The sequence below is a fragment of the Schistocerca gregaria genome, chromosome 11, assembly GCF_023897955.1.
Source record: "Schistocerca gregaria isolate iqSchGreg1 chromosome 11, iqSchGreg1.2, whole genome shotgun sequence".
Taxonomy (NCBI): Eukaryota; Metazoa; Arthropoda; class Insecta; order Orthoptera; family Acrididae; genus Schistocerca; species Schistocerca gregaria.
The window spans coordinates 85,161,684-85,174,199 of NC_064930.1; the positions used below are offsets into that span (position 1 = coordinate 85,161,684).

At 42.0% G+C, this 12,516-nt stretch overlaps 1 protein-coding gene across 6 annotated transcripts in view; it reads left to right on the plus strand.

The window, feature by feature from the left end:
- Positions 1-1,280: 1,280 nt before the first annotated feature.
- Positions 1,281-12,516, plus strand: part of LOC126295455 (zinc finger protein 708-like) — an 885,643-nt gene continuing 874,407 nt past the window's right edge. Inside the window, exons 1-2 of one of the 6 annotated variants that reach the window (XM_049987978.1) lie at positions 1,281-1,748; positions 3,333-3,422. In XM_049987978.1, coding sequence (XP_049843935.1) covers positions 1,737-1,748; positions 3,333-3,422 — 102 coding nt within the window. In that variant the 5' untranslated portion in view covers positions 1,281-1,736. The remainder of the gene's footprint in view (positions 1,749-3,332; positions 3,423-12,516) is intronic. The other 5 variants (XM_049987985.1, XM_049987987.1, XM_049987983.1 and 2 more) reach the window with 5 other exon arrangements.

Sequence of the window (12,516 nt, forward strand, 5' to 3'; positions counted from 1 at the left end):
CAGTGAAAAATACATTTACCTCTTGATTCTTCCTTAAAACGTTTGCACAAAAAAAGAAGACTATCACGTTACGCTTGTACTAAACTGACAGGCAACTTGCACTGCTAAAGCTGTTAACACATTCTTTGCAGACCCATAGCACAGAACGTACCGAAAGCGTTCTGATTGGCATCAATTAATACCTAGTACAGCTTCTTCCTTCTTTGCATTTCCATATAACTAATACTCGAAATATGACTATAAACACTTAACGTTAGCAGTAGCTAACGTTATAATCTAGAAAAGCTGCACATCAGATAGGCTACTGTCCCTAGTTGTCTCTTCACAAACATTACTGCCATACATGAGGGTATGAAAGACAATATGAACACAAAAATACTGTCGATGTGCATCTAATTCGTAACGAAGTATTTTAACAATTACTTTCACATTCATAGGGGATTGCGGCATAAACTACAGCAGAAATTACACGCAATACATCACAGTTAGTCGTTAGTTTTGCTACAGAATATACATGCACAAATGTTATTGTCTGTATCAAGAAGAGCGACTTGACTAGGCGCTATACATACAGAACCTTGGGTTTTCCATAAATGTACAGCATACGTATGTAATACATACCACAATATTACTGTAGAGATTATCATCCCTCTTTTGAAATCGGAAAACTTACATACTGTTAGAAAATAACTCAGATGGTTTCTTTGCATTAACTATAACCTAAAATAATTCCATACTATATTCACGCACTGTACCAACCTTTTATCAATTCACCAATATTTATCGACACAGAAATTTATATACGGCAAAGAATACCCTTCCAATGGGCTCATTAAACAACAAAAACAACACCAATAATAATAATAATAATAATAACAAGACTTTCACCAAAAGTAACTATGGCATCATAGAATGACATCCGAAACTGCTTCACGAGACGCGAGCAAATGTAACTGTATCAAATTAGGAGATTACTGTTATTTCAGAATAATTCGTCGTTTTTATTCATTCATATATGCAATCTATTGAGTTTGTTTAATATCTGGGATTCTGGGAGACCTTACATCAACATTTGTTTAGACTCACGACTCCTACCTATCTCGGATCTACAAAGGAAAACGTATCGCGTTCAAAGAAAACAAGCTGCGGAAGAGGTGAAGATGAACCTATCTTGTAATACCATCCATTGACGATGAATACCTTTGGTTGTTTTACAGACAGTTGTGTCATGAGCAAACACAAATTCTTATTTGTTTAACTCTTAGACGTTTTCGAGTAAAGTTCTCCGATCATCAGGGGGTTCACTTATTTTATTAGTATTGAATACTGACGTTTAGATGGCTGTCTGACTTATGTAGTATAGCTGATATTTTCCTCTAGTTCGTCATTTTTTGTGATTCCGCTTTTTCATGCCTCTAGAGAGAATATAAAATATGCTTTGCAATATCCACAGAATCACTGATTGTCGAACTTGTATCAAAAATGCAAAAATACGAACAACCACCCCCAAGATGAAAACATCTTTCGAGTTAGGTATTCATCATTAAGCCATTCTAGCAAAGTGGTCGCCATCTTGTAACCAATAGAAAATATATATATATATGAACTACTTCCTCCGTCCTCCGAGCAATAAAAAAGTGAGAAGGATTATATACATGAAAGAACGAAAGACGAAAATTTATTTTTGAACATAAACCCAACTACAATTTCCTTTCTATTATAACTGGGTAGGGCCCATGAAGCAACTTGTGAGTATATTTGTATGGAACACTCGTATCTGTTTCTATCAGTATAGTAACAGTTTAATATGATTTAGCCGACAAACTTCACTGCGATTTTATCGACATCTGAATAACTGTGATTGGGTAACGTTTGGAAAATGTGGTGACGGAGTGTTGAGTGGGAGAGCTTTTACGGTTCTTTTAGGTTATGTTTATCTCGATAAAACGTCGCTGTTAACTTTATAGAAGTAGCAAGTTTTCCACCTAAAACACACACTGTTTCTACCAGTAGATCATGTTAGTTATGAAAAATATTACATGTACGTAGGCCCATACCATCTTGTAAAATGCCCGGTAATTTGTCCAGATGACATGAAATCTATGCATATGTTTTCCCGTCGTTTGTAAAAGGCAGTTTCTTTACCTTGCGACCTCAAGAGAAAATGAAAATCGTCGTTAAATACTTTGTGATGGGCGAGAAAAGACGTGTAATGGAATTCGTACAATCGCTATTCTAGTATGCTTATGTTAACTAGCTTACCGCCTGTGATGTAGTTGTGAAGAGACAAGAAGTTTGTTAGCTGTGTAGCTGATCGGGATTATTGCGTGTGAAATTTGGTACTAATCTTAGTATTTCAGCTTCAAATACCAATAATTTATACATCTTTTCAGATAGTGTTTGTAGTGGAATGAAAGGAAATGCTGTAGAAGGTATTAGGCTATGTCTGTGTTTACTGTGGCTGTCCAGAAAGTTTTGAGCACTTCTCTGGTATGAATTTAAGTACGGGAATTACTAAAGATTCCACCGTGGCAGTAGTTGTTCCACATTTGTGTATACAGCAATGATGGGGATGAAATGCATATTAAATTGCATGATAAAAATACCGTCTGAAGGCTGCTGAATTCAGAAGGGGAAGAATTTCATTTTATGCCTGCAACGTAATAAGTGAGTAAACAGTGTATATAATTACAGCTGTGTTCAGAGATTAAGCTTTTCAGTGCCTTATATGCGATTAAGAAATACAAATTCTCTTTTGTTCTTGGTTATATCAGTAAGAATCGGATTATAAATGTGTTGGATGACAGCATTCATTACCAAACGTCCATAATATATTTAAAAGCATTGTGCTCACAGAAGGCTGCAAGCTTCATTTCAAATTTTCTCATCATATGTAAAATCGAGGTTGGCCGTAGTAAATTGTTTTATTTGGAAAAATCCCTTTGCTTGTATGAGTCGCTTTGCATATGCATATTGTTGAAATTAGAATTCATTTGGAAAGCTAAATATTCATGTCTCATAATGCTTACATTATTATAGTGTACCACTGGCCCCTGTTTCAAAGAAACGTCAATAATCATTTGTTTCCATTGCATGTGATATTGATGTGACATTTTGAGTAATTTGTTTCAACTGTTCTTAACCAGAGAAATGTCAATCTGTTGTCATAATTACAATTTCTTTTTTCAACAGGTAGTGTTAAATTTGTTTTATATGCACTGGCTCATATGTTGTTCTCAGTCTTGGAATAAAAAATGCTGTTTATGAGTTGTTTCTTACAGTGATAATGAATTTTGAATATGACTGTTTTTATCTGATTACTTGTTTTTCAGGGCCTTCACACTGCAGCAATGGATTACAGGAACATTATTTGGATAAAAACAGAGCCAACAGATGAGATATCGACTGTGCCAGACTCCACTGCAAGTAGTTTTCTTGTATTGTTTTAATAGTTTCTGTGTGTAGTATTCTGAACGAATAAACATAAATCAGTGATATGGTTGGAAGTAAGGAGAATGCAATTAATACAGAATCCAAATCTTTTTGTTAAATGTTAAGATCCACAACACTGTGAATAAAACGTGCGTGTTTAACATCAGACAGAGGGAATTGTTTGGATTTAATATTTAGCAGAAGTTGGACAATTTCTTAAATCACTACTCATTGACATTGATAATATATAAGCATAAACGTGGAGCTTATTCTGATCTGCTTCTTCTAATATCAACCTTAATTTGCAGCTAGAAAGTTAGGTAGACTTACAGTAATTTTTTTTTATTAACATTCGATGTTTGCTGGCGCATAAAATATTTGTTTTGTAAGTAAAGTTGAAGAGATGTTTACTGAGATCACTGGTGTGATAATTAAGCTTCTATAATCTATACATTAGCAGTTCTCTTTGAATATATAAACAGGATGTCAGTAAATTTCATTTCAGATAAAATTCATTACTGCACCTCAATAAATAGTTGATAGCACTCTGCTTGCACTGTGATAATTACAATTTCAGTGATATTGTGGGTTGAACCAATCGGTACCAGGCTTTGGCTGTAACCCTTGGTGGAATGATGTGGCATATGTCGTCATACGTGCACAGGGGTCAACAGAAGCAACCAATTCCACATGTTGCTTTGACTCATGACATAATAGTATTGTGATGTTGAGTTGGTTTTATTTGTAGATGTTAGATTTGTTGAGTTGTTTTTGGATGGTGTGCTGTGAGGGTGGAAGTGGACATGCTGAGTTTTAGGTGTGTACAGGGTTCATTTGAGTGTTGGCTTGTATTGTGCTAATGTGGTCTTCAGTTCAAGTAGTTGGTGGGGCAGTGTGGGTTGTGGAAGTGTTTACAGTGAGTTATTAAGGTTTGTTTATATGTTTGACATTTTTGCTACGTTTGATTAGATTGGTGTTGGTTGGGCATACAGGGGTCTATGATTTTTATTGATTTTTTGTTGGGTGTGGATATGACAGCAAAATACACGAGTGCATCATTACATTCTGCGAGGGTGTCTGCAGATGGGCAGTCTTACTGCTGAATGTGTTAGGCGTCACATTTGTGGTGACAATATGAGGTAGATGAGAGTTCCGGCGGCTCAAACCTAGTTTCGGTGGGTCGACCGAAGCGTCCGATCCCACCCGTCGGCTTGGACCCGTGTCGTAAGGCTGTTGTGGTGTGCAATGTCATGACGGCGCGGAATTTAGTTTGTGAGAGCGGCGTGTTTGTAGGTGTCGTTTTGATGCGATCGGTGGTATGTTATGTGATGTTTTTGGTTTAGTTTGCTAGTGTGGCATCGTGTGTGAATTGCTTTTTTTTGTGTCTTTGGTAGGTATGGATATGAGTGACAGTCAATAGTTTTCGGTTGTCTGCTGTGATGGGGGACAGTGCGTTGTCTCTATTAAAATTTCTTCAACTATTCGGATTTTTTGATGAAGTCATGAAGTGTTCAGTACGTCGTAAAGAAATGAGGCTTACTTAAAGTTCCGGCATCTCGGACCAGGGACGGCTGTATGTGGAGATGTAAGGATAACAGGTCAAGGCAAGTGTTCGCTCCCAATGTGTGGCTGTGAATGTTGGTATTGGTATCGGGAGATGTTTGTGAGCTATATAGGTCAAGGGAAGTGTCCGATACCAGATGATATCGTCTTTAGTGGTATTTGGGGAGTTTTGTGATGTCGGTTTTTGTAATTTGTTATGGTTCTCTGTGAACAGCAACTATAGTGTCAGAAGGTAATCTTCAGAGTATTGTGTGAGAATTGCCAGCTCTGGAAATACTGTCTGGCTGCTGGTGGGGAACTGTTTGTTTGTCCGCATCTGCATCCCATTGTATTTTGAGTCCGTCAGTGGGAAGATTCCTGTTTGCCCAGTGGAGGCAAAAGCTGTGTAGTCTGCAGTTGACATTTTTCCTATTGGCTGTCTGCACTATGGGCAGACATACACAGTGTGCTGAAGGAAGTGGTGCAGAAGCAGGGAGAAGTGTGCGTTAGGAAGCACCATCTGGAGGCTGCTTGCATGGAACTGATAATGTCAGGCAAGGGTTTGTGCCTGTGTGGTGATGGTGGCCTCATGCGGTATTTGGTGTGTACTTCTTGCCCAGTACACAAATTTCCTCAAAAAGTATGTTGTGAGGTAGCCCTAAGCAGGTGGCTAACTGCTACTAAAGTGTACAAGGTGGAAGCCAAAAAGCATCTCCATCACTTCTTTTCTGTTTATGTCCATCCCAAAGAATGATATTGTGGCTGGGCTGTTATTACACAATAGGAGAGTCAAAATTTCCATTGCCTTTTAGCCAGCACATACTTACATTCCCAATCTACATCTGGAGCAGTCATATTAATTATTTGTGTGTTAATACTCACACAAAATTTAATCATGTGATGTGCTGTTCGTTGTTGATAACAAGTATTGTGTATTTTACTTTAATGTCATTGTCAACTTCTGGTGACTTGCATTGCTTAAGGTGGGATGTAATGGGAAGTGTAAAGATTTATTTAATAAGTCATTAAAGCCATATTTATTAATTTACAAATCCAAAATTTTACATGTGTAAAGCAGCTGAACTGCGTGTTAATGGAAAAATATAATAAAATATGCAGGATTAATATTTTTCCAGAAATTATAATTTTTAATTTTTATTGTCTTTTTATAAAAAGCCATAACTCATTCTAATCATGCAATTAATCTGAAAATTTTATTGTAGGACCCTGAGAAGGTTATAAAACCACTGAACTACAGTTATTAATTTATGGTACAAATTGTATCATTAACAGAGTTTTAAATTTTGCATATCCAAAATTAACTTTTTTCTACATACAATCATCTAAAAATCAGAATGTAATTGCAGGATCTCTAGTTTTTAGTTCTAGAGAGACAGCAACATGTTTGAACAATTCCTGAAAATTTCATAGTATTAGCAAATGTACTTCTTGAGAAAAGGTTTCTAATAATGTAAGCGATGTAAAACAGAGAAAATGAGGTTCATAGATTTTCTTCTCATACTTATCCATGTAATAAGCTTTCCTTAATTTTAAAATCCGCCATGTTTCTCTTCCCTCCTTTTCGAATCTGCCTGTATTTGCAGGTAAGACACTGATTTATTAGCTTTCTTGACCCTGCTATTGTCGATGGTGTAAAAAACTTTTGTTGTAAACACACCAGGATCTACACCAACTCTCTTCAGCACTTCAAATCTGCCATTATTTTTGTTATTGTAACACAAAACTGCATCATAGACACTTATTTTCAGTACTTCAAGTCCACAGAATGTCCTTTTTGAGCATGTAATCCAAATTAAATTATTGAGGCTTTCAGGCTTTCATTTGCATTTTGTGTCTTTCTGTGAAGACACTTCCTCAATAAATCAGGGTTTGCAAGAAACCTGAATGTGGGCTTCAATGCATTCATAACAGGTTTTGGTAACCCACTCCCAGGGGGTCCACAACTCTTTTGTGGATACGTGCGTGGTGAGCACGAGGCCCTGAGCTAGTGCAGTTCTCCTTTCTCCTTCCTTTCTGGGCTGCGCTACCCCTCTTCCCCATCCCTCCTCGTCACCAATGCTTCTCCCCCCCCCCCCCCCCCATACCTCCCATTCACACACCCTCTTCCCTCTTCTTGGGAGTAATGTATCAAGCCTTCGTCTGGAGATGGACATTTGAAAACTCCAGGATCCTGTTTCCTTTCTTTTTCTCCATTCTCACGCTTTCTTCCTATATTGGTCTTTCCCTATGTTCACTCTTCCCCATGCTTTCATACCCTTACTTCTATCTCTGCCTCATTCTCCTTGCCCTATTCTTCTTGTCTTCTTTTCCGTGTCTTATTCTCCAATTCGGCATTTGAGATTCTTTCTTCTGTCCTTCTAACCCTTTCTCTCTTTCCTCTCTTCTTTCCTGTTACCTTCCGAACATGCTGATTGGTCCCTCTGTCCATTTCTCGGGAGATGTGTCCTGAGATGTGAACAATCACCTAAGGCGGGAGTGTCCTCTGAGAGGGTCCCCACAAGGAAGGAGCGCACCATCGGAGACGCTGGCAATCATGGGGTATTCATCTGCAATACATTTCTCTTCTTCTTCTTCTTCTTCTTCTTCTTCTTCTTCCATGTCTTCTGCCCAAAAACGATAGCTAGATGAAACTCCTGTTTGGAAAATTCTACCACCAGCACCAAAGTTTCTTGTTGTCACAATATCTGATGGTCATGATTTCTCAACAGTCAACCCTTTTGTCATTGAGAAGGGTGTAGGTGCAAGTGCTGGACCAGTGAAATCTTGTACTCGGTTGCGCAACGGTACCTTGCTGTTGGAGACAGACAGCACCTTCCAGGCCCAAAAATTACTTCGAGCCACACACTTACACACATTTGCTGTACAGGTGGAGGCCCACCGCACCTTGAGTTTGTCGTGTCGTGGCATGGTGTGTACCAGGTCACTCGGCGGACTAACTGATGAGGAGATTCTGTCTTTCCTCTCTGATCAGGGAGTGATGGCCATCCATCGGGTCGTGAAAAGGATCGACAAGGACCTCATACCGACCTGAACCATATTCCTGACTGTCAACAATGTGCAATTGCCTTCACGAATTAAAGCAGGTTATGAGATCATTTCTATTCGGCCGTATGTACCCAGCCCTACAAGGTGTTACCGATGTCAGCGGTTTAATCATACACGGCAGTCTTGTTCAGGTGGGGCTAAATGCATTACCTGTGGCACGGACGCCCGTGAGGGTGACTGTCCACCTCCGTCCCCTCGTTGCATCAACTGTATGGGTGACCATGCTGCCTCCTCTTGCGACTGCCACCTCTACAAAGATGAGAAAAGTACACAGGAAATTCAAGTGAAAGAGAAGATGTCGACCTCGGCTGCTCGCAAGTTATTCAATAGCAAAAAGCCCACTGTGCTTCTGGCAGGTAAATACAGTACTGTTCTTGCTTCTCCTTGGCCTACCAGGGAGGTAGCTACACAGAAATGTGATCTAACATTTAGTGATTCGGTCGTCAGATCGGCAAGTGCTGAGATTGCCCGATCAATGTCTCCTTTTACTCCCACCAACCCTAAGGCTCAGTCATTATCATCTGGTACTGTTAAGACAAGGACCTCTAAATCAGATGCTTGGACCTTCGATAAAAGAACCAACACCTGAAGATTTCTTGCATGCACAAACTTCACAGCCATCAACTCTTCTTTCGACAAAATGTAATTCTTCAAAGAAGGCTCACAGAAACAAGAGTTCTCCGTCTCCACCGAGGCGAGTTTTTTCTCCTGCACCACCCAGCGGTTTCTGTCCCCGGCTATCTTCAGTTTCGCTAGGCCGCACCGCTGGTAGCCGATCATCTGGCCTTACACCGGGGGAGGAAGCTGCCCCTCCTGATCAGCTCAGGAAGGTGGCAGATGCAACTGTTGAGTTGATGGACCATGACTCACCACCTATCAACTGCAGCAGCAGTGCTCCCTCAAAGCCAGGCCCCTCAGCAGACATCGAGGTGACCGTTTTTTCTTTTTCTTTTCGTTTTCATAATGGCACTTCCTCAATCAAATATTCGCGGCATTCGGTCCAACCGAGAGGAACTAAAATTGCTTCTTTGAATGCACTGCCCGCCTCTCATAGGTCTCCAAGAAATGAAGTTGCACCCATGCGATCATATTGACCTGGCACACTATACCTTCATGTCTTTTGACCTACCCCCTGTGGCAGGTATTTCTGCTCATGGAGGGGTCATGTTTCTGGTTCGGAATGATGCCTACTATGATCCAATCACATTACACAAAGATCTGCAGGCAGTTGCCGTCCGAATTACTCTCTCCACTTCCACATTTTCCATTTATACTGTTTACACTCCATCATTGTCTGCCTTTACTGTGGCAGACGTGATAAATTGATTGCTCAGCTTCCTACACCATTTTTGTTGATTGGATATTTTAATGCCCATCATCCCCTTTGGGGCTCTCCAGCATCCTGCCCGAGAGGCTCCCTCTTGGCAGACCTTTTCAACCACCTCAATCTAGTCTGCTTAAATACTGGTGCACCTACCTTCCTTTCAGACGCAACGCATACCTATGCTCACTTGGACCTCTCATTATACACTATCGAACTTACGTTGGTTTGAGTGGTATGCTGTGTCTGACACACAATCCAGCGACCATTTCCCCTGCGTGATCCATCTCTTGCATCACACCCTTTCACCATATTCCACTAGTTGCAACATTTTTAAAGCCGACTAAGGGCTTTTCACCTCCCTGGCGACCTTCAATGATCAAAACTTCTCCAGCTGCAATAGTCAGGTTGCATAGCTCACGGACGTTATTCTCACTGCTGCTGAATATCCAATCCCTTGTACTTCCTCTTCTCCACGTCGAGTCCCAGTCTCCTGGTGGACCACAGCATGCAGCGATGCTGTTCATGCTCGGCGACGTGCTTTACGCCCCTTCCAATGCCACCGTACGATGGCGAACTGTGTCGGTTACAAACGACTCCTTGCACAATGTCGTTGTGTTATCAAAGGAAGCAGATAGGTTTGCTTGGTGGCTTTCAACAGCTCATTCAACAGTTTTACTCCTCCTTTGGTTGTCTTGGGTGGCCTGTGCCAACTATCTGGCACCAAGGTCCACTCCCCGATTTCTGGCCTGACTGTAGCGAATGAAGTCCTCTTGGATCCTGAGGACGTCTCAAATGCCTTCAGCCGCTTTTTCACGGAGGTTTTGATCTCTGCCCATGACCTCCTCCGAAAACAAGCAGAGGAGGCATGGCCACCTTCTTTCCAGTCTTTGAATCGTGAAAGTTACAATGCTACCTTCACTGTGCGGGACCTCGAAAGTGCACTTACTCAGTCCTATCCTCTGTTCTGGGGCCCGATGGTATGCATATTCAGATGCTGAAGAACCTTTCTCCTGCAGGTAAAGGCTTTCTTCTTTGCGCCTATAAATGCATCTGGACTGAAGGTCATGTTTCCACACACTGGCATGAAGCAATTGTTGTTCCCATACCCCAACCAGGATAGGACAAACACCTTCCTTCCAGTTATCGCCCCATCTCCCTTACCAGCTGCAACTGCAAAGTGATGGAGCGCATGGTAAATTCTTGATTGGTTTGGCTCCTTGAGTCTAGACGCCTCCTTACCAATGTCCAATGTGGCTTTTGCAGGCGCCGCTCTCTATTAATCACCTAGTTACCTTGTTGACCTTCATTATGAACAACTTTTTGCGTAAGCGCCGGACGATGGCTGTGTTCTTTGATTTGGAGAAGGTTTACGACACCTGTTGGAGGCTAGGCATTCTCCGCACCATGCACACTTGGGGCCTTCGCGGACATCTCCCTCTTTTTATCAATGCATTTTTAGTAGATGGAATGTTCAGGGTACGTGTGGGTTCTGTTCTGACAGATGCCTTTCACCAGGAGAACGGGGTGCCCCAGGGCTCCGTTTTGAGCATGGCCCTTTTTGCCGCAGCTATCAATCCAATAATGGATTGCCTTCCACCTGACGTTTCAGGATCCCTTTTCGTGGACGACTTTACGATTTACTGCAGCGCTCAGAGAACGTGTCTCGTGGAGCACTGTCTTCAGCATTGCCTAGACTGTCTATATTCCTGGAGTGTCGCTAACAGTTTCCGTTTTTCTGGTGAGAAAACGGTCTGTATGAACTTCAGGCATTACAGTTTCTTCCCCAATGCTTTTATCTTGCTCCCGTTGCTCTCCCATTCGTGGAGACAACAAAATTTTTAGGTCTTACATTTGACAGCAAACTTTGCTGGTCTCCACATGTGTCTTACTTGGCTGCTCATTGTACCTGTTCCCTAAATGTCCTCCGTGTTCTCAGCGGTACGTCATGGGGAGCAGATCGAATAGTCATGCTTTGCTTATATCGATCCATTGTCCGATCAAAGCTGGATTATGGGAACTTAGTCAATTTTTTTGCCCAGCCGTCTGTCTTACGCCGTCTAAAATCTGTCCACCATCGGGGGTTATGTCTGGCGACTGGAGCGTTCTACATCAGCCCTCTTGAGAGTCTGTGTGCCGACACTGCCGAGTTACCGCTCAACTACCGGCGCAATATGTTGCTGCGTCGGTACGCCTGCCGACTGATGTTAAAGCCCCATCACCTGCCATATTTCTTCTTCTTTGATGACTCTTTTGACCGCCAATACCATCTGTACATCTCTGCCCTGTTACTTCTTGGAGTTTGCTTTTGTTGCGTGCTTCAACAACTTGATTGTACCCTCCCTACGGCTTTTCGAGTGGGTGAGAGCCCGACACCACCTTGGCTCCAGGCTCAGTCTTGCGTTCACCTTGGAGGAGAGGACCCCGGATTCGATATACTGCTCGAGGTTCGTCGAACTTCGTTCGAGGCTCGCTAATAACATCTTTATTTACACAGATGGCTCCAAGACTACTGCTGGTGTCAGATGTGCCTTCATCGTTGGGGATGATACCTTTCAATACCGGCTCCTTGACCAGTGTTCAAGCTTTACAGCTGAACTTTTTGCTCTCTATCAGGCTGTTCAGTATATCCGCCGCCATCGTCATTCTTTCTATGCATCTGCTCTGATTCTTTGAGAGACATTGAGTCTCCATGACCCGTATTCGGACCACCCTCTCATGCAATGAATTCAATGGTCCCTTCAGTCACTAGCTGATACCGGTGCTTGTATCCTTTTTTTGTGGATTACTGGCCACGTTGGTGTGCCTGGGAACGAAGCTGCTGATGCTGCGGCCTAGCCTGCTGTCCTCCTGCCTCGGTCAGCTTGCTTTTGTGTCTCATCAACTGATGTTAGTGGGGTTAGGGCCATCAAACCGATCCTGATGGCTTGGACGACCTCCTCACGCCTTTCCCAGCGAGAGGAGGTCATTTTGGCCAGGTTGCGAATTGGGCATTGACGATTTAGCCACTGCTACCTGTTGTCCGGTGACCCTGCCCCGCAGTGCCCCTGTGGTCATCCATTGATGGTGTGCCATATTTTATTGTCCTGTCCGCATTTTATTCACTTTCGTGTTGTCCTGTGTCTGCTGTCTACCTCACAGGAACTTTTAGCTGA